Source organism: Heterostelium album (assembly GCF_000004825.1).
Source record: "Heterostelium album PN500 unplaced genomic scaffold PPL_contig15, whole genome shotgun sequence".
In the NCBI taxonomy this organism is placed as follows: domain Eukaryota; phylum Evosea; class Eumycetozoa; order Acytosteliales; family Acytosteliaceae; genus Heterostelium; species Heterostelium album.
In genome coordinates, this window is record NW_008805092.1 from 562,608 (window position 1) to 586,177 (window position 23,570).

Below are 23,570 nucleotides of genomic sequence, written 5' to 3' on the forward strand. Positions count from 1 at the left end.
TTAGTTCATTTTTTTTTCAAGATTTATATATGTTTAATTTGATATAGTGTCGTGTAGTAATACAAAAGATTGTAGACAACAGTTTTGATTTTATCTACTTTACACATCAACAACAAACAAGAATTAGAAGATACTAGAGCCGAAAAAGAAGAAAAAAAAAATGGATTTCGTTCGTAAAATGGTATCAAAGAAGAAGAGAAGATTTGAATGGGGAACATTCGATCTTGATCTCACCTATATCAACGATAGGATCATTGCTATGGGTTTTCCGAGTGAATCAATCGAAGGTCTTTATAGAAATAATATGAAAGATGTATGTCGTAATGTCCATTTCTATAGGGATATATCACTAATATTAATAATCCATTCTTTCTGGACAACTTATTGTAGGTACAAAGATTCTTTAATACTCTTCATAATGGACATTATAAAGTTTATAATTTGTATGTATTTAAAATTAATAAGATTTAAAGACAAAAAACAAAAATAGATAAAAACTAATTTGAAAAATTAATTAAAATACATAAAAATAAACAGATGTAGTGAAAGAAAATATTCACATGATAAATTTGCAAACAATGTTTCGGAATATCCATTCGATGATCATAATCCTCCAGCTTTGGAGGTCATTGTTAAATTCTGTGAGGATGTGGAGAGTTGGCTGGAGGAGCATCCTGAGAATGTCGCTGCCATTCACTGTAAAGCCGGAAAGGGAAGAACTGGAACTATGATTGCCTGTTGGCTTCTCTATAACAGATCGTGTCAGACCGGTTCGGAATCGATTAGAATGTTTGGCAACAAGAGAACACACAATGGCAAAGGTATCACTATCCCGAGCCAAGCGAGATACGTCCGTTACTTTGAAGCACTGCTCCAGTATGGCAAACCGATTCCACCCGTTCCAAACCATGTCACTAAAATCCTCTCGACAATTCGTATCAATCCACTGCCAAACTTTAATATCTCTGGTGGATGTGAACCATATCTCTCGATTGGACAACAAGATAAATCGGTATTCTATACCAAACCAATGGTAAATATCAAAAATATCAAAAATCTATTTTTGGTAACTAACATTTTAAAAAACAACAAATAGAAATTAAAAAAGGGAACAACCATTGTTGAGATTGATTGTGGAAATATAATATTGTCAAGTGATGTAAAAATACAATTTTATAATAAGAATTCAAAGGTATATATATAGAAAAGTTGGATATGTTGTTATATAAACTTAAAAAATTACTAATTGTAATTTATTATCTAATTAACTATAGGGACATATGTTTAGTTTTTGTTTCCATACTGCTTTTATTGAAGGTTCTAAAATGCATATTAGAAGACAGGAAATCGATAAAGCACACAAAGACTCTACACATAAACATTTCCATCCAAATTTTTCGATTGAACTACAGTTTGCAGAAGATCTTGAAGATGAATTCGATGAAATTACATTACAAGATAGTTCTACATCTTCAGATTCAAATAATAATAATAATAATAATAATAATAATAGTAATCCATTTTCAACAACATTCCAAACTGGTCTTACAAAATTATACAACAATAAGACAACCAATGTTTCCAACAACAACAATAACAACAACAACAACAATAGTAATCCATTAGTAAAATCAACCGATCAACAACAACAATCAAAACAAACAGATAACAATAACAATAATAATAACAATAGCAACAGAGATAGAAATCAATCAATTAAACTATTTACATGTCCAAAATGTAATGAAATGATATATCCAACCGATGTATCACTTAACGACGGTCAGAATAACTACCATTGGAGGTGTATGAAGTGTATGAGATGTCAGAAATCACTTTTAAATGAAAGTGATTGTTTATTCCAAGAGAATGGTGATATTCATTGTGCTGGTATGTATAATTAACGTAAAATAGTTATATCTATTTTGACAAAAATAATAACCTAACATGTTTATATTTATCTATAAACTAAAGATTGTGCTACGAATAGTGGATTTTTCAAGCAATGCAGTGGATGCTCAAAAGTTATAAAGACATCGGATTTTGAAGAGGTTGGTGAACTCATTTTCCACAGATCATGTTTCTGTTGCTCGGTGTGCTTCAACTACCTCTCGAATCAAGAGTTTATCATTAAAGACAAACTTTTAGAGTGTATCAAGTGTATCGAGAGAGAGAAGAACTTTTATAAAGGATTAACCTTGAGCGACAAGGTTATGAAGAATCTGACGTTGGATGATGATAAGTCGACTACAATAAAACCAACAACACAACAACCACAACAACAACAACAACCAACACCACAACCCATTAAACCTGAAGCAACAATCAATACATCAATAACAAACGATAAACAACAAGAAGAAGAACAACAACAACTAGATGACAATAACAATAATTCATTAATAACATGCCAAAAATGTCGGAAGAGTGTTGGATTACGTCCACTTATTTTAGATATTGGTGTATGGCATAAAGTAAGTAGTATTGATATATGTTGCAGTTATGTCAATTAATAGATTACTAATCGATTTGATATTATTAATATTGCTACACACTATTAGGATTGCTTTTCATGTATAGAATGTGATAAAGTAATAGATACCTCTATTTATTATATAAAGAATGAGAAACCAATATGTTGTGACTGTGACAAGAAATTAAATGTATTTATCGTATTTATTTATAAAGAGATAAAAAGACTTTTGAAACTAATAATTATTATAATTATAATAATATAGAAAATAGATGAATTCTATTGTCATGCATGTAAATTGGTTATTAGTGATGAAGAGATGATGGAAGCAATCGGTGAGAAATGGCATGTCGATTGTTTGGTTTGCTCTGTTTGTAGGAGACAGATCGATGGTCCTTTCGGCGATGAGAACGGTACCATCTATTGTAAAGAACACTATGAAGAGATCTTTGGTACAAAGTGTACTGCTTGTAATAATATTATTGTCGGTACCTATCTCAAAGTAGTAAGTTATCATAAACAAACGAAACAAGTCAACAAACTTATCGAAAACTAACAAAACTATTGTCAACTAAAGAATGGTAAGAATCTACATAGTCGTTGCTTCAAATGTTATATTTGCGACGATGTATTAGAAGGTGGAAAGTACTACTCTAGAGGCGCCGCAGAAGTCTGTGAGAGGTGTAGACACGTCGAGATTCAAAAGAGAAGAACTCAAATTCAATTGATCGGTTCAAGAAACACATTGAATATGAGTAACAATTCAAATTTAAGATTATCAAATAATAATCTTAATAATAGTATTAATAATAGTAATAGTAATAATAGTAATAATAATAGTAGTAATAATAATTTAAATACATTGACAACACCTTCGATTTTATCGAATAGTAGTGCAGTCTCACCATCTAGCTCACCTTCACCACCATCGGAATCATATCTTCTCGTCAAGAAACCATCACCTACCAGACAGTCGGTTCGTGTCAATATCAACGATATCAAAGGTGGTTTTGTTAGTGGATTCGGTAGCTTCAGTGCACCCGATAAGAAACCAACCGCACAAGTATTCCCATCTTTCCACAGACAAATGCAAAGAATTGTCACCTCCAACAACAACAATAATAATAACAATAACAATAATAATAATAATAATAATATTGCTAACAACTCAACACCTACAACATCACCCTTTAGAGCTGCAAGACCCACCAAGAATAACACTCTACGAAGAGATTTCTTATCGACACAACAACAACAATATTGCTAACAACAACAACACTAAATACAACAATAGCAAATATAACAAATATATTAATAAACTTTATTAATTATCTTATTGTTATTTCTTTATTTAAAAAAACATAAATCAACATGTATTGCATTCATTATTATATTACTATAACTAAACATTATAATAGACCACTTAGTAGTATAAATCATTCATTTTTCTAGAAGTTCGAGTGAAAATTGAATTTTTATTTTTTTAAAATTTTTATTTTTATTTTTTTTCGAATAGTGGGTGTGGGGGTTTGGTGGTGTGAGTTCTGCTCGCCAGTGTCTGTGCCACACAATGCTCTCTACGAGAAAACGAAAAGAATCCTCTACTAAGCTTCATACCTATCTCCAAGTGTTATATTATAGAAAATGGTATATATCTTATCTACTTTACATCTACTATGTCTATTTAGTGATATCTAACATATCTTACTCCTACCCTACTACTACTACCTACCTATAGACCAAGGGAACATACAGTTTTGGTCGTAGACACACCAAGTCTCACACCCTTTGCAGAAGATGTGGAAACCGTTCATTCCATATTCAAAAGAAGACTTGCTCTGGATGTGGATATCCATCTGCTAAGACCAGAAGCTACAACTGGAGTGTTAAGGCTATCAGAAGAAAGACCACCGGTACTGGTAGAATGAGACACATTAAGGTTGTTCAAAAGAAGTTCAACAGTGGTTTCAGAGAGGGTATGTAGATTATAAAAGAATGAGAGAAGAAATAGTTAGTTTTGGATATTAATATCGAACATTCAATTCATATTATAACAAAATAGCCCCATTGGTTGTTAAGAAGACCGCCGCCAAGTAAATTTATAGCACAATCAAATTGGAGATAAATAAATAGGATGTTCCACTCTTAAGTCTCCTCTGTAGATTTATTTATTGAAAAAAAACACACACAAAAACATATCGATCGTTAGTTTGGTTACAATATTCAGTTTTTTGTAAACTACTTGACAAAAATATGAGTTATTACACGTGGAAATAGCTATTTCATTTCTTCACCTCGCCACAAATTTCCTCTTTATTTCGATTTTGTAATGTTGTTCGTTCAGTTTGTGAAAATTACTCTCAGTTTAAGGTATTTCACACATATTACACATTTTAAAATGATAGTTTTATTTTTATTTATAACAATTTAATTTATTCATTCACTTCTCACTACTTTTTATTGTTTAATTTGTAAATTGTCAGTTTTGTATGAGCTCACACACATATAAAAAAAAAAAAAGGAAATATTTATTCAGATCTTTAAAAAACAGTTCAGTTTTTTTTTAAATCTAACTACTTTTTTTTTTTTTTTTTTGTTAATTTGTATGTTTAGATTGAAATTTAAAGATCCTTGAAAATATGAACATGAGTTGAGTGAATAAAGTAATGAAATAAAAATACTCTTTATTGTTGTTGTTTTGTTTTTTTTTTTTTTTTAATGTTTTTTCAGAATCTAACACCACATAAAACAATTCTATTGAATCGGATCTGTCGATCTATCGTGCCTATCAGATGTAAGATGATACTCTTTGGCGTAGAACAACCCAACAACAACAACAACTATAAAACACTATAAACCTATGGCACGATCTATGTATATTCTTACCACCATATCCCAAATTACCAAAAAAATTATAGTTGTTGTTTTTGCATATGCCTCTACTTTTTTCAAGAACCACTACTAAATACACCTTACACCACCCCACATTTAAGTAGAATTTAGAAAAAACAAAATAGCAATTTGTAATTGGAATCCAGTTTTCCACTCTCAGTGTAATGTAAGTATTAAATTATATCATACATTCGAATCGATAGTGGTGCATGTGCCATACCACCTCCATTATTATACCATTGCCAACTTTAAGTTGATGATTAAAAAAAAACATTAACAAGAGCATACTGAAACCACATATCATCGCAGTAACACTTATTTAGTTACTTTAAATATAGATGTTGTTTACTATCTTTTTTGTATACATCTCCTACTTCCTTTGGTTTCTAGTGACCTTTCCAATTTACAATTTACTTATTTTATTATTTTTTTTTATCAATTAATAATTTTTATAAATCTTTTTTAATAAATAATATTTATAATTAATAATCTAATCAAAAATATTTTATTATAATACTTTACCAACTTCTCTTTTAGTTAAAAACCATCAAACTCTTTAAAATAGTAAGTAAAATAATGAAAATCTATTATTAAATCTCAAAGTTTTACTAGTTTCTCTTTGCACTTTGCACTTTGCTCTTTCCACTTTGTTTTACAATAAGCTATAAATGTGTATCGCAAACCCAACAAAACACAAATTAGTGGGTTATCACCATATTATTATGTATCTATATCGTTCAATTGTTTGTGTTTCTTTTGTCGATGCCCGAAATATATATTTATTATCGATCGTTTTTATTATAATAATAAATAAACTCCTATCTTTCTAATTGTTATTTTTGTACTACTGCCAAGTTTGCATAAACATGGTTTGCCCCAACCTTTGAGGTGTTGATTGTAGATGAACTTAAATCAGCGCTATTTCAAAGTTTGGAAAGTTTTTGTAACAATTGCATAGCCTGGTGTTGGTTTTTGTTAAAAATAAAAAAAAATCATTGTTGGGTTTCAAAATAATGATCATCGATAAACTCCTCTCTATTAATATAATAGAATATCTATCTGGTCCACCCATTGATGATTTTTGTTGTTTTTATTTATTTTTTGTGATAAATTAAGCCCATGTCTCACTCTATATCATATCTCTAAAAAAGATCTTTTACAAATTGAGTAAAACACTCTTTTACTTGTTGCTGTGTTTGTGTGTGGTTATATATTATCTTAACATCTTATAACAGTGAGAAATTGGTCAAAAGTGTAGCAATAAAATGTATGTGAATCAATATCATGTTGTTTTTGTTTTCACATAATCATCAACCAGCTAGTTTTTATTTTTCTCATCTATTCCATCCAAAAAAAAACAATCGATTGATGATGTTTTTTATTGGCGACTTGCAATGACCCAATATCAATGCACACCAGGTCACCAAAAAAAAAAAAAAATAGTATCTAATCAACCCATTTCATTGACCATCAAAATAAAAAAACAAACCCTTTTCTAGAAAATAAAAACTCACCACCTCGGTCAATACAAAATCACCTAAAAATTTCCTAAAAATTGCAATCATTTTTTTAATAAAGTTTTACTGTTGCTAGGCAACACAAAAGACTCACTTTCACCTCGCCTCCTCTCCGTACAATCTTTCATTTACTGTCGACGTATTACAAAATTATTGGTTAGATGATGATATTAAAATAATAATGGGTGTGCTTGCTCTCCAATTATAATGGAAATCGAATGTTTGTTTTTTTGTTTTCAATTCCTCTAGAAATCATGATTTTTGGTCACCAATCTTATCTGTTTTTTAATTTTAGTTTTGAGTATTTTTTGTTTTTGGGCACCAAAAACTTTTTACATATTACCTATCAAACCTTGACAAAGACATCATTGTTTTGCAAAATTTTCAAGAAATATTTTTCATTAAATTTACTTTTTATTTTTTATTTTTGATGTTTTTTTTTTTTAAGGTTTTCCACTTATGTTGCGACAACCCATTCAAGATATTTCAAAGTTCATCCAACAACAAAAAGCCCACAATCCATAATTTCTTTTTATTTTTATTTTTATTTTCATTTTTGTTTTTTTATTAGTGTCTTTGTAAATATAGTTCATCTCCTCTTTAATTCAATTTTTTTGATTTTTTTTGATTTTTGGTTTTTCCTTCTCCTTCTTCTCTCAATTTCACAGCCTCAATTGAAACCCACCTTTAATTACTAAAAAAAATTGTATTCATTGTTATTTTTTTTATTTTACATCATATTTCGTCAAACAGTCAAATATCAATATTCATTTTTCCTCTTCTTTCTCCTTCCTCTTCCCTCACCAACCAACCAACTTTATTTATTTATTTAACTTATTTATTTATTTATTTAATTTAATTTAATTTAATTTATTACAATAACAACAAACAATAATAGCACAGGTGGTTAAACAATCGAAATCTAAATTATACCATCTTGATCAATACAAACAGTTTTTCTCTTAAATCTAAAACAGCAATAATAATAATAACAATATACATATATATATATAATCAACAAGTCTCGGTTACTTACATATTTTTTTCTTTTTCCACTTCATTCTTTGTACCACCTATCCCTCCAATATCTTGTACAACAGCAATAAATAAATAAATATCACACCCAACCAATAGTTAGTTAGTTGATTTTAGTAGTTCAGTAAGCAGAAATAGCAATTGATCAGAAATAACAGCAACAGTTACAATAGCAGTGAATTCAAATCAATTGGTAATAGCAACAATTAACAAAAAGTAGCGTATTTATCATTTCTACTATACCTATTCAATAGCAACACCATATTAAAAAGAAAAAACAAAAACAAACACACCAACAGTTAGTTTGTTCATATTTAAATCAAAATTCATCATCTTCATATCAAACCCTATAAATCAAATGGTTTGTAGATAAGATATATTTTATAATATTTAACTTTTTGAATGATTTTGTTTTTATTTTTTTTTGTTTTTGATTTTGTTTCGACATGTTAACAACGCAGTAATATAACATCTTGCCGACAACCTATGCATCCCATCAACATTTTTCATTTACACAAACCCACACCCCCATAATTACATTACGACAATCTTTCATTTATTGTTGTGCACTTCAATTAATTACCATCACCACCCCAAACCACTAACAACAATAATAATGATGATCATAAGCCAGCCAGCAAATCAAGCAGATTAAATACCCAACCAAATACCATTACCATCAACAATCATAAATTAAACAAAAAAAAAAAAAAAACAAAAAAAATTAGTTATTGTAATATACTCTATAGCAAAACATCTGCAAAATAGTAAAGGTCCTTTTGATTTTTAAAGAGGTATTTTTTTTTTATAAATTTATTACATTGTGTTTTTTAAAATCACCCTTTAAAACAATCATCAGCTCTCACACACTCAATCAATTGATCCCCCATTAAACTAAAACTAAATTAAATTCACACATAAACACACACACACACACAAACCCCATCATTGTTGAAATTCTTTAAGATGATGGCTACTACAACAATGGAGTTGTGATGTGATATGTAGGATCAAACTCTATCACTCTGAAGATAGTAAAGCTTAAGTTAGAAAAAAAAAAAAAAAAAAAAAAATTGTTAGATACACAATAATTATTAATCAAAACAGGAACCCTTTGTGAACTCCTAAATTAGGGCTTTTGTGGTTCTGCTGTTTTCATCACATTCAGTTATTTATATGTTCAGCACAGCTTTTGTAATATTATTATTTTGTTGTTTTTATTTTTATTTTTCGCCCTACCTTTATATTTTGATTTTTGAACTTTAACCATCAAAAACAAACAACAACCCTCTTTTTATTATTTTTTGTTATGTAACTTCAATTTGAATTTGTATTACTATACTTTGTTAGCTAGCTTTTTTTATTACTACTTTTATTCATTCTATTCTATTCTATTCTCATCTCTGTCTCTGTTATTTAACACTGTCCTATCATTTTTCAGTTTCACTATCATCACCATCGATAGTTAGCACTACTCACTCACTACATTTTCTATTTCTTTTTTTTTATTTTTTTATTTGTATTATTAGTTTATTTATTACTATAACCAAATCAATCAAATCAATCAAATCAAATAATAATCATATCTCAACGACAACAACAACTAGTTATATTCAACATCCTATGTAAATAATATAAATCATTGATGTTGTTTTCTTGTTATCAAAATCGATATTTATAGTCAATTGATTTTTATTATTTATTTTTTTTTGTTACAATTAATTGACACACCTATCTCTATACCCACAGCCCACACCAACATCACTGTTAACAACAATAACAATCACAACCACAGCCACTCACAGCCACTCCCCAGACAAATTCACAATCACTGTCATCACTGACAATTTTTATACATTAAACAAAATACCCTCTCCCATTCGATTGATCAAAATATTTTTCTCTCTCTCTTTTTTTTTCCATTCTATTCTATTTTAATTAAAGTTAGTTTAGTATAGTAATACTATATTTTGTTGGCATATGTTATATATCTTTATTTAATTTATAAAAAAAAAAAAAAAAGCAGAAACCAAACCAAACAAAAACAATATTTATTTAACTTATTTATTTAAATTTATTTATTTATTATTTATTTATTTATTTATTTATTTAAATTCAATTAATTTAAAACAAAAAAATCTAAACAAAAAAACAAAACAAATTATCATATATATATACCAAAAAAATCCATTTTCATCACATTAGTCACCTAACATAAATTTATTTATTTATTTAATTATTTATTAAAAAACCAAAACAAAGATTATCAGCAATCACAAACAAATAATAATTACAAATTCAAAATTGTTTGACTTTTAAAATATAAAGTGATACGACATTAATCCAAATCAAATTATACCAAATTTACACACCCACACTGGAAACCTCTTCGCCAATCATCATCGTGATAACTAACTCCCTCTCAATAACAATAGCTAAAACAGCAGCAACAGCAATCTCAGTAGGTACATAGCCATAACCAGTTATATCCTGTCACAGATAAACAAACAACATCAACAACAACACCAAACAAATCATATATATATTTCTAAAAAAAGTAAAGTATATATCATTTCATTTTTTATATTACTACAAAAGTAAATAGAGTTGAGTAGCAACAATTGTTGATGATCTCCATCTCTCTTTCTTTCTTTCTTTCTCTCCTCTGTCATTTCATATACTCTCTTCTCTATCCTTTTTTTTTTTTTAAAACAAAAAAAATATTATTATCATTATCATCATCTCTCACTTTTATAAATTTGCAAAGATATTTATTACAATCATACCACACGATAAAAACAAAAGAAAAAACAGCCATTACCTCTCACTCTATCACCTCATTAGAAATTTATAAATAGTTTAAACTAAATCTCACCCAAACCCATTACCACCCACTATTTTCAAAATTTATTTACTATTTTTTCACCCACCACCCATCAACTTACCATCAAACAAAAAATAAAAATACTCATTACTCCTATAACATTTATTTAATATACAATCAAATTAATCAATCAATGTGGTAATAATCATAATAATGATATTCATAACTATCATACATATACATATATATAATGTTAGTATAGCAATTAATTACAATAGAATCGCCAATTTTATCTGGAGATTAATTGGTTAGTGTGTTTGTCTTTCTTCTATATCTAATTAAAATCTAAAGGGTTTTTTACTTTTATTTATTTAATTTGTCTTTTGTCTGTCTGTGTGTCGATATCTATCCAACAACGACAACAAGACTACCACTATTAATTTTTGTTAGGAGAACACTGATCAAACACTTCAATACCAATGCCAATCAACTACCAAATATCTTACAACAAACACACAATTTATATAAATGACACAAACACACACACACAATTATTTTTTTAATATAAGAGTTTGAGTGTAATTTTTTTTTTCATAATGTTTTAAATCCATAAACCACTACCACTCTACTATTATTACACACCATTTTTAATTTATAACGTGATTAAAACAACCAACAAATGTATAAATATATATATCATACATTCCAAACAAGCATACAAGTAGTTGTTGATCAACAATAACAACATCTTAATAGTTCATCAATATCGATAAGATAAACACAACAATTTAATAGTTGCTTGTTGATTTTTGCCATATTTTATTTTCAATATCCATTAGCATACTTAATATGTAATTTAATAAATTAATAAACAACAACAAACTCCTTAGCCAGCCAAGCTAACTTGACTGACTGAGTAATGTCATCAACGGCAACACCATCACTATAACAAATAACAAACAACAACACTTCAAAAAAAAATAAAAAAAATAACAAGAATATGTTAACAACACATTATCGATCAAGCACACTACGTTCTCTCAACTCACTATCACTCCACTCCACTCTCTATTAAGCGGCTCATCATAAATCATCAGATCAGATACAACAATTATCAAATCACCTGCACTGAACAACTGTACTACTATACTCCTTACATACCTATACCTCTTCCTATTACAGTTAGTTGGTTGGTCACACAACACATATATATACCCACCCACCTACACACCCACCACTCACTCCCATCATCGATACCACTCGAACATTTAAAGGAATTTATAAAAGATTTCCCTCCCATCAAACAAATTTATATTGTTATTGTTGTTATTGTTATTATTGTTTTTGAACGATTAACGTATAAATTATATATTTTTATATCACCTCCTGCATAATCAGCTCAGCTGCTTAAGCAATGCATACAAATCGGTTAACCCCTCCATCAACTCTTGATCACAAAAGAAACTATTTTTATGAAACATATTATCCAAATCTGATGATACAAAGCAAGATTATCTATAACATCACACTCTATTTATTTATATTCAATAAGTAAAGTGATCCACCAATTATTTTATGTCAAGACATAATAGTAATAAGTTCTCACATCATCATCAACAACAACAACCATTAGAATATTATCAATTTCAAAAACTAACTATCCATCAATCAAACATCACGTCCATTTTATAAATTATAAAAATATTATTAATTTTATTAGTAAAGTAAATATAAAAATAATATATAGTTAAAATAATCATAATAATAATAACTTTACTAGCAATTTTAATTAATTAAAGAAACAATAACAACAACAATAATAATATCAGTACCACTACCACCACTCTTTTATCCTTATCATCATCATCAATCCGATCAAAATATTTTTATTTATAAATACATATAAAAATATATTTTTATATTCATTTTTATTTTTTTACCTATTTCAGTAGTAGTACCAGCTTCCATAACAACAACTATCACACAACATACACCAACTTTTGCTCATATTAATTAAAAGTTGAAACAACAAACGTAAATAGATAGCTACACTCACTCTCTCACTTATAACTTAACGATCGTTGAATTCCAAAACGGTTCCTCTTACCAATTCTAGATAGAAACGAGATCAAGACAACCATATTGATTGTTTGTTGAATTGATCCCATTTTGTTTTTATCTATTTTTGTTAATGTTTTTTTTTTTTTTTTGGATTTCTTCTTTGGTTACCTTTTTACTACGCACCACCACACACAGTCACACCAACCAACACAACAATAACCATAAATCCTTGATCTCATCATCTTATCAGCAAAGTAACAAGTACTATTGTTGTTGTGTTTTGTTTTTCTTTCCTTTTTTAAATCTTTACCATATTATATCAACGCTTCTTTTTCAAACAAAAAAAAACAATTATAACAACAGCAGCAAAACAAGAGTAAACAATATTGTTATACCAATTGTTGCTGCTGCTGCAGCTGTTGTTTGAAAAAAATGTATTTTAACAAACCAAATTGTTGTTTTATTTGTGTTTTTTAAAATATCAATATTTTAATTTGTTCTTTCGTTCAATGTTTTTGTGTAACAACTACAACCAACAACAACAATAACAACATATTGATTTATAAACATTGAATGTTTGTTGTTGTTTTTTTCTCCTAGGTGATAAAATAGTTTCCCTAAATACCACCTTTTTCCATTTCATTTCCTCTCTCTCCTTTCATTATAATATAATTCCTTTTCCTTTCTTTAAACATTTTTTTATTTTTTTTTTTGATTCCTTTACTTTAATTAAACGATTATGTTGTAATAATACCAAAAGTATCAGTGACTTACCATCATCAATTTCTATATATTTTCATTCTCTAGTAGATTTATCCCCCTCCAAACATATAAACTATCAGTTTGACTTTTTAAACCATAACAACAACACAACCAACCATATTATATCCCCTCAACAGACTTTGCCATTACCTTTTTAGATCTACAGTCGAATAACTCTAAGAATTTGTAAGTACTTACTACCATTACTACACATTTTTCAAATCTCTCCCTCTTTACACATTGCCGAGTAAGATCTTGGGATTTTTGAAAAACAACACAACACAATTGTTTAACAACAACAACAATTACTACAACAGTCAAACAACCAGCCATCCAAAAACAATAATATCCAATCAACTCATACAACAACAACAATATAAATAATAATAATAGTATTATTAATATAAAAATTTAAAATTTTTTAAAAAAGTTACTAACTAAAACTTTTTTTTTTTTTTTTTTTTACTTAAACTTTGTGGTTGGACAATTTTATCATTTATATATATATATATATATTACTATACTATATTTTTATATTTATATATATAAACAAACTATATTCCTATAAAAAAAACAAAAAAAAAACAATAACAAACATTATGAATAATAATTATTAAATGATAATTATAGTTTTCTTTTTTGTTATGTGTTAGCTTTTTTTTATTATAAATTATTATTTATTATCATCTGAAATATTAGTAGCTCAATCAGCACTTTCAATATCTCATCAAACAAACCTTAATCATCTTTTTCCGATATATATGTTTGGTTCATATATATTTGTATCAAGAATTAACATAATCTATATAGTATAATAACAAATAAGTTTTATGTTTTAGTATAGTATAAAATATTTATATAATCCTCTATTTATTTATTTATTTATTTATTTATTATTTTTCAAAGTTTAACTTCCAGAACAAGTTGTTTTAAATCAAATCCTTTTCTTTTTTTTTTTTTCTTTCATCATCAACTAAACAAACAAACTATCATTATTTATCATCAAATTTGTTTAAACAAAAAAAAAACTCATCTCTCTATAGTATTATATATCTTCAACATCATCATCACCTTTATTTCACCTTGTATTAAGATCTAAATCAATCAAACTTTTTTAAAACAAAAACAAAACAAAAGAAAAACAAACATTCTTTAAAAAAAACAAAAAAAAAAAAACAAAAACAAACAAAAAACATACACTAAACTAAAATATTATAATCAATCAAATATCATATTCAACCAACAAAACAAAAACAAATCTTATTAGTATTTAAACAAAACAAAACAAAAAAACAAAAACAAAATAATCATGACAGATTTTCAACAATTTTCAAACTCACAGATCTTTGGTGGATCTAACTCTTCAAATATGATGGATCCTTGGTCGACTCAAGCCAATTCATCAATCATTTGGTCATCTCCCTCGAATTTTGTACAACAGCCAACTTTTGATCCAAAGAAAGTTCCATCGTCAATCAAGAACTCTCAATTTATAAATATCTCGAGTGTCACTGCTCAAGATCCATGGGTATCTTCGGCAATCAGTCTCGAGAAAGCCACAATTCTCCACCAACAACAACTCAAAGCTAAACAAGAAGCAGCAGTAACAGCAGCAGCAGCAGCAACATCGCAAGTAATTTCAACACTTGCCAGCTCAAGTGACGACAGCATTCATCAGATTTCACAGCAGTTTGCTCAGCAACAGCTCTCTGACGACGGCAGCAGCAACGGTGATATAGAAGAGGAGATCAACGGTCAGAGCCGATACAAGACAGAGTTGTGCCGATCGTTTGCAGAGACCGGAATTTGTAGATATGGATTTAAATGTCAGTTTGCACATGGTCGTGACGAGCTGAGACCGGTCATGAGACACCCGAAGTACAAAACAGAAACCTGTAAAACATTCCACACCGTTGGCAGCTGTCCATATGGTTCTCGATGTAGATTTATTCACTCCAAGCCATCGCCTGCCGAAAAGTTGGAGCTTGCTCAAGAACAAGCTGCCAACTCTTTGGCTACACAACAACAAATACAACAACAAATACAACAGCAACAACAACAACAACAGCTTTCACCTCCACAACCACAACAACAACAACAATCACCACCACAACCAATTAAACAAAATCCTTTAATGCTTTCCAAACCAATAGATCTGAGTGCTCCAATCAATTGGACTGACTCCTGGGGACCAGACGAATCAGTAATGCCACAAGCCTCTGTCATTGCACAACTTAAATCAACCAAAGAAGAACCATTACAACAACAACAAGATACCAGTAAACGTAGATTGCAAATCTTTCGTACCATTTGCTCTTCCAATCCATCTTGGGAGTAAATAAATCAAAACAAAAAATTTTAAATCAAATTCTTTAAACAAAACAAATACTAAAACATTGTCTTAAACAAAAAAAAAAAACAAATAATTATTGTCTTCTTCCTTTCTTTGATCGATTAATGAGTTATATATATTGCAATCTTTTGCAAAAGAATCATATTTGATTTTATTACATTTTTACAAACAAATAAAAATCATATGATTTTTAATATGTATATTTTTATATGTTGAGTTGTGAGATTAATTTTTTAAACAAATAAGTATCCAAAAACAACTAAACAAATACAAGGTTCACAATCACAATGCTATAGATATATTAGTTTTAATCAAAAAAAAAAAATGAACATCACTAAATATTAATTTATAAGTCTCTATTATCTTAAGTTATAATCAGTCAAGTTGTCTCATTAGCTACAATAACAATAACAATACAACATCAAATAAATAACTGGTTACCAAGCAAGACTACCACACAAATCCCAATAAATAATTTTGTTTTTTTTACACCTCACCTCCACTTCACTCCACTCCCATCTTCCCTTAATATTAAAATAAAACCAAACATTAATGTTCAATCAAAAGTAATTCTATACCAATATAAATAATAATAATAGTAAATAGATAGAAATAAAGTGATATGTCAACATCATCTTCAAACATCAGATACATATCATACAAGTTTAATTGATAGAAGAAGGTAGTTATTTGAACAATAATAAAAAAAAAAAAAAAAAGGTGAGTGATTTGATTTGGGATAATAAATATTACCATGTGTTGATTGTTGATTATTTTTAGATAAAATAAACTTTGTATTTATTTATCATTTTTGTTTATTTATCTTGACATCCAAATTATGTTGTTTATTTTGATTTCTTTTCACTCACACACTCACTCACACACTATTTGAACCAACAACAACAACAACAACAACAATAATAATCACACCAAATAAATAAATAAATATACATCACAATCAATTTATTTCACTTATTTATTTATTTTCTTTTTTTTTCCAATTTAATCTATTTTTATTTAATTTAATTTAATTTTTATTAAACTCATTTAATTTTTGTGGTTAGTTTTTTTTTTTTAAATCATTCATATTAATTTAATATCATATTTTGATTAATTGCGAGAATTAACGACAAAAGAAAAAGTGAGAAGAGAGAAAGTTTAACTAATTATTTTTATTTTAGAAAATACCTAAAATAGTTTACAAGTAGTAGTAGAAGTAGTAGTAGTAGAAGAAAGAGAAGTAGTAGAAGTAGAAGTAGTAGAAGAGAAGAGTTGTAAACTATTTTGGTTTAGTAATAAAAAAAAAAAAGAAAAGAAAAGAAAGAAAAGAAAAAAAAAACAGAGTTAGTTTAAAAACAAAAAAAACACACAAATGCAACCGGAATTAGCAGTAAATGTATTCTGGGATTTAGAGAATTGTGCGGTGCCCTCGCACATGAAAGGAATCTATGTGGTGAATGCTATTCGATCGTTTGCACTACAACGCGGTGTTCTCAAGAATATATCGGCGTTTGCCAACCTCAAGTTGATCAAAGACGAGTTGCGTGCCAATCTCCAGGAGTGCGGTGTTCTACTACACGATGTCTCAAGAAACAAGTCGAATGCATCGGATATCGCTATCCTCGTGGAGATACTGAAGCTGGTGATCGATAACAAACCGCCACATTGCATCGTGTTGATCTCGGGTGATCGTGACTTTAGCAACGTACTCAACACACTCACCTTTCGACGTTACCAAGTGTTCCTCATTCACTCGACACACGCCTCTGATGTACTGAAATACTCTGCAACTGCGTCGTACGAGTGGATATCCTTACTAAAGGGAACAATCAAAGCACCTACCTCCCCGATTATGTTACCATCGTCAACATCTCAACAACAACAACAACAACAGAATAATCAACAACAACAAAATCAACAACAGCAGAATCAACAAAATCAACAAAATCAACAACAACAACAACAGAATCAACAATATAACAATACAAATTCTAACAATAGTAATAACAATAACAATGGCAACAGCAACAACAATGGTAATAATAGTAACAATAACAATAACAACAATTCAAATTCCTCCACATCTCAACAACAGCAACAAACATATGTGAATCTAAGTAGTCCATCTCACTCAAATTCAAGAGATTACTTTAATCATAATAATAATAATAACCAAAATAATAACAATAACAATCAATTCTATTCAAATCAACAAAATACAGCAACAGCAGCAACAACAGCAACAACAAAATCAGCAACAGCAACAACAGCAACAACAGCAACAAAATCAAATTCAACAACAACAGCAGCAACAACAGCAGCAACAGCAACAGCAACAGCAACAACAACAACAACAACAAACAACAAATCCAACAGCAGCAACAATTACAGCAACAACAACAACAAAATAATTATCAAAATAATAATTATTCAAATCAAAAAGTAGGAGGAAAGGTTGAGAAAATAGAGGTGGATAAAGAGTTATTCAAGTTAAATATAAATCAAGAGGAGATCGAATCACAGGCGGTCGATATTGGTAGTGCTCTATCGTCCGACCAACTCAACGATACATCGACAATCTATGAAGATAGAGAACAGAGTGGTAATAACTCGCCTACGAACCATATCATTAGAAGTTTGAGTACGGAGAGAATCACTGGACAATTGGATTTCGAAAGCTTGGGTGTCGACCAACTCAACGAGATCGATCTGCTTCCACAGACATTGGTTGGCGATGAGAAAAGAAGATCAAACGATAGTTTCTATGAATCGAATTCTCCTCACAATCAACAACAATCTGTAAATATTGCAGGTTGTACTGATAACAATGGATTGGATGATAGCGATGATTTCAGTGACGACGACAACGATAACAACAATAACAATGAGATGTACGAGGTTGACGACGAGGAGAGTTTATCGTTTGAATATCAGCAGCAACAAGATCAGTTGATGAATGACTTTAGTGTAGATTCTTCGTTGCCCTACGACAGTCTAATTGAGAACTATCAACAACAATCGATTCAACAACAAGCTCAACAAATTCAACAACAACAACAGCAGCAACAACAATACCAGCAGCAACAACAACAGTTGAAATCAAAGACACAAGCTGTTGTTGAGAAAGTACCACCAAAAGATCCATACCAATCGGTTACTTTCATCAAATGTCCACATCTCAACACAGTCATCACTCGATTCATTCCACTCATTGAACTCTTGGAAAAGAGTGATAACAAAAGACTGGTATTCTCAGAGATTGGAATTAAAATGCAATTCCTCAAACTCGGTTATACCAAACTCAATAACTACCTCTACGATGCACAGGCTCTTGGATTAATCTCAATCAAACAAATTAGACAAATATAGTAAGTATAAATAATATTTTATTTATTATTATTGTTTTAAAAAAGAAAGTAACTAATTAATTATCTTTTTATTATTATTATTATTATTATAGTTGGGCATATCCAAAGTATAGTTATGAGAATAGATCCTCTATTGATCTATCAAAGAATTTCCAAAAGATTTATTTACATCTGTTGCAAACTCTCGATAGTCTAAAGACCGACTATTTTAGACCGACCGAGTCACAAATACTGAAAAGAATGAAAACATTAGAGTTACCTTGCTATAACTTTGATGTAATACTACTTCCTCTGGCTGTTTCACACTCACTTATCATTGAGGGTGAGAAACCGAATCGACTTATCTACCCGCCAACCGGTCGTTACGAAGGTATCGATCCATCCAACCCAAATCCAGACTACTTTTCACAACATACATGGAAGGTATTTGAGGACTTTTTGAAATCTGTTCATCCAGTTTCTAAAGTAAGTAAAATTTAATCAATGTTATTATTATTTAATTGATAACTTATTTCTTATTTTTATATTTACCATCACCAAACAACAACAACAATAAATAAATAGAATGGAAGATACGGTTTTGCATTGTTCTTAAAGGAATCTGGTCCATCTGAACTCAAAGAGATGCCACTGGCGGTTATTACTTCGATGGTAGAACTCTCACTCAAGAAGAAGTTATTAACTTATAAAAATTCAAATGTAAATATTATTATAACTTTTCGTAATTCCATGTTTAAATGCAATGTTAATGGTTTGTTTACTAACATTCTTTTCGTCTCTAAAGATATGTAGCAATGTTGAAGAACAACCATCCAATAAACACCAAAATCAGAACACACAATCAGGTGAAGAAAAGAGAACAGAAGAAAAGGATTTAACCAATGACAACAACAATGTAAGTTTTTTTTTTTGTTTATTTTTATGTTGTTTATTATTACTTTTTTACTAATTACTTATTATTGTTGTTATCCTTTAGGAACTGGTAAACTCAAAGAAATTTGATGAAGATACAGTACCGGTTTCTTTTACATGGCCATATAGTGGACATGTTATTCAATTGACAGGATCATTTTTCATGTGGGACCAAAGAGTTTCGCTTACAGATCAGCTGTCGATTAATACCTCTCCTCAACGCAGTTTGTTGGGAATTGAAGAGAAGCGAGCGGAGAGCAGTGGTGTAAACGTCGGTGATAGTATATTATCGACTCTACTCCATCTCGCTCCTGGCAGGTATGAATACAAGTTCATTGTTGATGGAAATTGGGAATATGATCCTCAAAAACCAGTTGTCACCGATGAGCATGGAAATATCAACAATATTTTAATTGTAAATCCAAAGATACGAAAAGATTAAATTACAATAACAACAACAATAATAATAAAAATAATATTAATATTAATAATAATCATAATTATAATTTATATTACAAATAAAAACAATTTCTTTTTTTTTTTTATTATAAATTATCATGCAATTGTTTATATTTATTTTCTATGTTTGTTTTCCAGTGATTAGTCATTTCCGTTAAGTTTAAAGGGATGTAGTTTGTTTTATATAAATAATTCGATATACATCAACAAAACTATCTAGAACATGTCCATTCATTTTGGAACTTCTCAGTATATTGCTATCTATCACCCTATTTCTTTTATTTCAAGAATTGGAATGACCATTTCAAATTAGTTTGACTTCAATAATACAAATATCTATATATAGGGTGGTTATCAGTAACTTTTACTATTCATTCTGAAAATCAAACAAATAAAATCTATTAAGAACAAAATTTTTGTTAAGAAATAGATGAAAACCCAATGCTTTATTTATTATTAAATAAAAGAATAGTAGGGCATCGTAGGTCTACCATCTAAGAAGATTTGGCTAGATTTTCATTGGCAAATTTCCAGTTTACAACATTCCAGAATGCCTCAATGTACTTTCTTCTGGCATTACGATAGTCAATGTAGTAGGCATGCTCCCAAACGTCACATGTCAACAATGGTTTATCGTCAGTTGTGATTGGAGTGGCAGCGTTTGAAGTTGTAGTAATAGCCAAGGTACCATCTTTTTTCAAAACTAACCAAGCCCATCCCGAACCGAATTGACCGGTTGCAGCCTGTGAAAACTCTTCTTTGAAGGACACTACAGAACCCCAATTCTTATTGATAGCATCTCTTATGGCACCGTCTGGGTCTCCACCACCATTTGGTGATAAACTATGCCAATAGAAAGTGTGGTTCCAACATTGGGCAGCATTATTAAAAACTGGACCAGTCGTTGTTTTAATAATTTCTTCGATTGTTTTATGCTCATTCTCAGTTCCCTTTACCAAGTTATTTAGATTTGTCACATAAGTCTTGTGATGCGCACCTATTTGTTTGGTTATTAAAATGAAATAACATTGTTAATATGATGCAAAAAGGAAATAAATGATTAAACAATTTAATATTCATATTTACCATAATGAAAGTTAACAGTCTCGTCTGAGATGTGAGGTTCAAGACCATTTTTTATGTATGGTAATTCTGGTAAAACAAAGGACATTAATATTTGCTTGAAAGGTTACAATTGAATATATGAATTTGAAGAAGAAAAAAATAAAATAAAAAGTAAAATATGTTTGAAGTATCCAGAGTTTAAAATGAATTAAAAAAAATTCATTATTTAATTAATTTAAAATCAAATTAAAACATTGATTTTATCCTTCACTCAACTTTAAAGTGTTAAATTTAACACTCTCATTCATTCCTTTCTCACCCCAAATTTTAACCAACTAAATTGGCCAAATTACAAAAAAAAATAAAAAAATAAAAGAGTGCAAAGTATTTAAATAACCACCAACTTTAGACTCCTAATACAAATAAATATAGATAGATAGATGCACGACAGAATTTAGAAGCGATTCAACCAAGTGTGAAAGTCGAAGGACGTAGTTAGTGAAATGGTTCATTCGTGGGCCTTCATTACTTCGACCCTGGTTCGAGGCTTGGTAATGACTAAGTTTCCCCGCTACCGGAACGTATATAAAAAAAAAAACTGATGTCCTAAGAGCCCATGGGGCAATAAATACATTGACACCAACTCTTGCAGAGGTGATAAAAAACACCTCCTTTGTGCAATGGACCTAAAAAAAAAAAAAAAAGTAAGTAGACGAACTTTTACGATATTACTAATGGATCTACTTTGACCAAACAACTTCCATTCCATCTTTTCTTCCACTATAATATTATTGAGAGCTGTTAAATATCTAACCCATTAAATATAATGTTTATTCTGAAGGAGAGAAATTGAAGATTTATCTTTAGTACGATTCGAGAAGATCTCTATGTAAGAAAATGTTACATTGACTTGTGGAACTCTTTAAACTCCCTCAGTCTACCTCTTCAAAGAGCTCATCTTTGTGCCGGCACATCTGGAATCGGAAAACAATATTTGTCACTATATCCTTATGAAGTTAAAGAAGAAGCATCTTAATGCGGTGTATTTTCCCAGCAATTCATATTTTAGCTATCATTTCACAACGATAATCAGGTCAACCAACTTATCGATTCTTTATTCCGACCAGGAGGGAAGAAGAGATCAAGCAACTTTGCAATCGTGATAGTTGGAGGTATTCCAAGACACATTTTCACCATCAAGAGACCAGCAAGAAGCAATTGCAAAGACAAAAGAAAGACAGGGGTTGGTGAATTAAGGATACCTAACGATCCCTCACATGATACATACACCCGATTCACTGGCTTTTTGGATCGAAATATATGGCTCACCAAGTTTTCGTTTCAGTGGCATTCAACAGTCACATTACCAACTATGTTGGAAAACAAACAGACTCCAGGAAGTCTCTTCCAATTAGCAAACCAGTTGTCACCGATGAGCATGGAAATATAAACAATATTTTAATTGTAAATCCAAAGATACGAAAAGATTAAATTACAATAACAACAATAATAATAATAATAATATTAATATTAATAATCATAATTATAATTTATTTTACAAATAAAAACAATTTCTTTTTTTTTTTTATTTTAAATTATCGTCCAATTGTTTATATTTATTTTCATGTTTGTTTTTCTGTGATTAGTCATTTCCGTTAAGTTTAAAGGGAAGTAGTTTGTTTTATATGAATAATTCGAAATACATCAACAAAACTATCTAGAACATGTCCATTTATTTTGGAACTTCTCAGTATATTGCTATCCATCACCCTATTTCTTTTATTTCAAGAATTGGAATGACCATTTCAAATTAGTTTGACTTCAATAATACAAATATCTATATATAGGG

The 23,570-nt window shown here is 29.4% G+C and overlaps 8 protein-coding genes across 8 annotated transcripts; 6 read left to right on the forward strand and 2 right to left on the reverse strand.

Moving 5' to 3' along the window:
• Window positions 1-160: 160 nt before the first annotated feature.
• Window positions 161-3,740, forward strand: PPL_06413 (LIM-type zinc finger-containing protein; the record flags this gene model as incomplete). Its single annotated transcript, XM_020577270.1, has 8 exons — window positions 161-447; window positions 538-1,033; window positions 1,109-1,192; window positions 1,275-1,890; window positions 1,975-2,474; window positions 2,622-2,663; window positions 2,739-2,978; window positions 3,051-3,740. 8 exons carry the CDS (start codon window positions 161-163, stop codon window positions 3,738-3,740), a joined length of 2,955 nt encoding a protein of 984 aa, XP_020432944.1.
• Window positions 3,741-4,117: 377 nt separating this feature from the next.
• Window positions 4,118-5,108, forward strand: rpl37 (ribosomal protein L37; the record flags this gene model as incomplete). The annotated part of the gene is made up of 4 exons (XM_020577271.1): window positions 4,118-4,120; window positions 4,302-4,449; window positions 4,536-4,566; window positions 5,087-5,108. The coding sequence occupies 4 exons, from the start codon at window positions 4,118-4,120 to the stop codon at window positions 5,106-5,108; spliced, it is 204 nt and encodes a 67-aa protein (XP_020432945.1).
• Window positions 5,109-7,089: 1,981 nt separating this feature from the next.
• Window positions 7,090-7,407, forward strand: PPL_06415 (uncharacterized protein; the record flags this gene model as incomplete). The annotated part of the gene is made up of 2 exons (XM_020577272.1): window positions 7,090-7,102; window positions 7,331-7,407. The coding sequence occupies 2 exons, from the start codon at window positions 7,090-7,092 to the stop codon at window positions 7,405-7,407; spliced, it is 90 nt and encodes a 29-aa protein (XP_020432946.1).
• Window positions 7,408-11,529: 4,122 nt separating this feature from the next.
• On the reverse strand, window positions 11,530-13,778 carry PPL_06416 (uncharacterized protein; the record flags this gene model as incomplete). Its single annotated transcript, XM_020577273.1, has 6 exons — window positions 11,530-11,584; window positions 11,655-11,684; window positions 12,244-12,271; window positions 12,682-12,744; window positions 12,996-13,106; window positions 13,763-13,778. The coding sequence occupies 6 exons, from the start codon at window positions 13,776-13,778 to the stop codon at window positions 11,530-11,532; spliced, it is 303 nt and encodes a 100-aa protein (XP_020432947.1).
• A 1,095-nt stretch (window positions 13,779-14,873) lies between these two features.
• On the forward strand, window positions 14,874-17,195 carry PPL_06417 (uncharacterized protein; the record flags this gene model as incomplete). Its single annotated transcript, XM_020577274.1, has 3 exons — window positions 14,874-15,898; window positions 16,528-16,599; window positions 17,126-17,195. The coding sequence occupies 3 exons, from the start codon at window positions 14,874-14,876 to the stop codon at window positions 17,193-17,195; spliced, it is 1,167 nt and encodes a 388-aa protein (XP_020432948.1).
• Window positions 17,196-17,289: 94 nt separating this feature from the next.
• PPL_06418 (uncharacterized protein) lies at window positions 17,290-20,639 on the forward strand (the record flags this gene model as incomplete). The annotated part of the gene is made up of 7 exons (XM_020577275.1): window positions 17,290-18,024; window positions 18,062-18,307; window positions 18,408-19,285; window positions 19,378-19,750; window positions 19,850-19,984; window positions 20,070-20,180; window positions 20,262-20,639. The coding sequence occupies 7 exons, from the start codon at window positions 17,290-17,292 to the stop codon at window positions 20,637-20,639; spliced, it is 2,856 nt and encodes a 951-aa protein (XP_020432949.1).
• Window positions 20,640-21,150: 511 nt separating this feature from the next.
• Window positions 21,151-21,827, reverse strand: PPL_06419 (superoxide dismutase; the record flags this gene model as incomplete). Its single annotated transcript, XM_020577276.1, has 2 exons — window positions 21,151-21,653; window positions 21,743-21,827. The coding sequence occupies 2 exons, from the start codon at window positions 21,825-21,827 to the stop codon at window positions 21,151-21,153; spliced, it is 588 nt and encodes a 195-aa protein (XP_020432950.1).
• A 72-nt stretch (window positions 21,828-21,899) lies between these two features.
• On the forward strand, window positions 21,900-22,977 carry PPL_06420 (uncharacterized protein; the record flags this gene model as incomplete). Its single annotated transcript, XM_020577277.1, has 4 exons — window positions 21,900-21,908; window positions 22,158-22,219; window positions 22,589-22,748; window positions 22,888-22,977. The coding sequence occupies 4 exons, from the start codon at window positions 21,900-21,902 to the stop codon at window positions 22,975-22,977; spliced, it is 321 nt and encodes a 106-aa protein (XP_020432951.1).
• Between the last annotated feature and the right edge of the window lie 593 nt (window positions 22,978-23,570).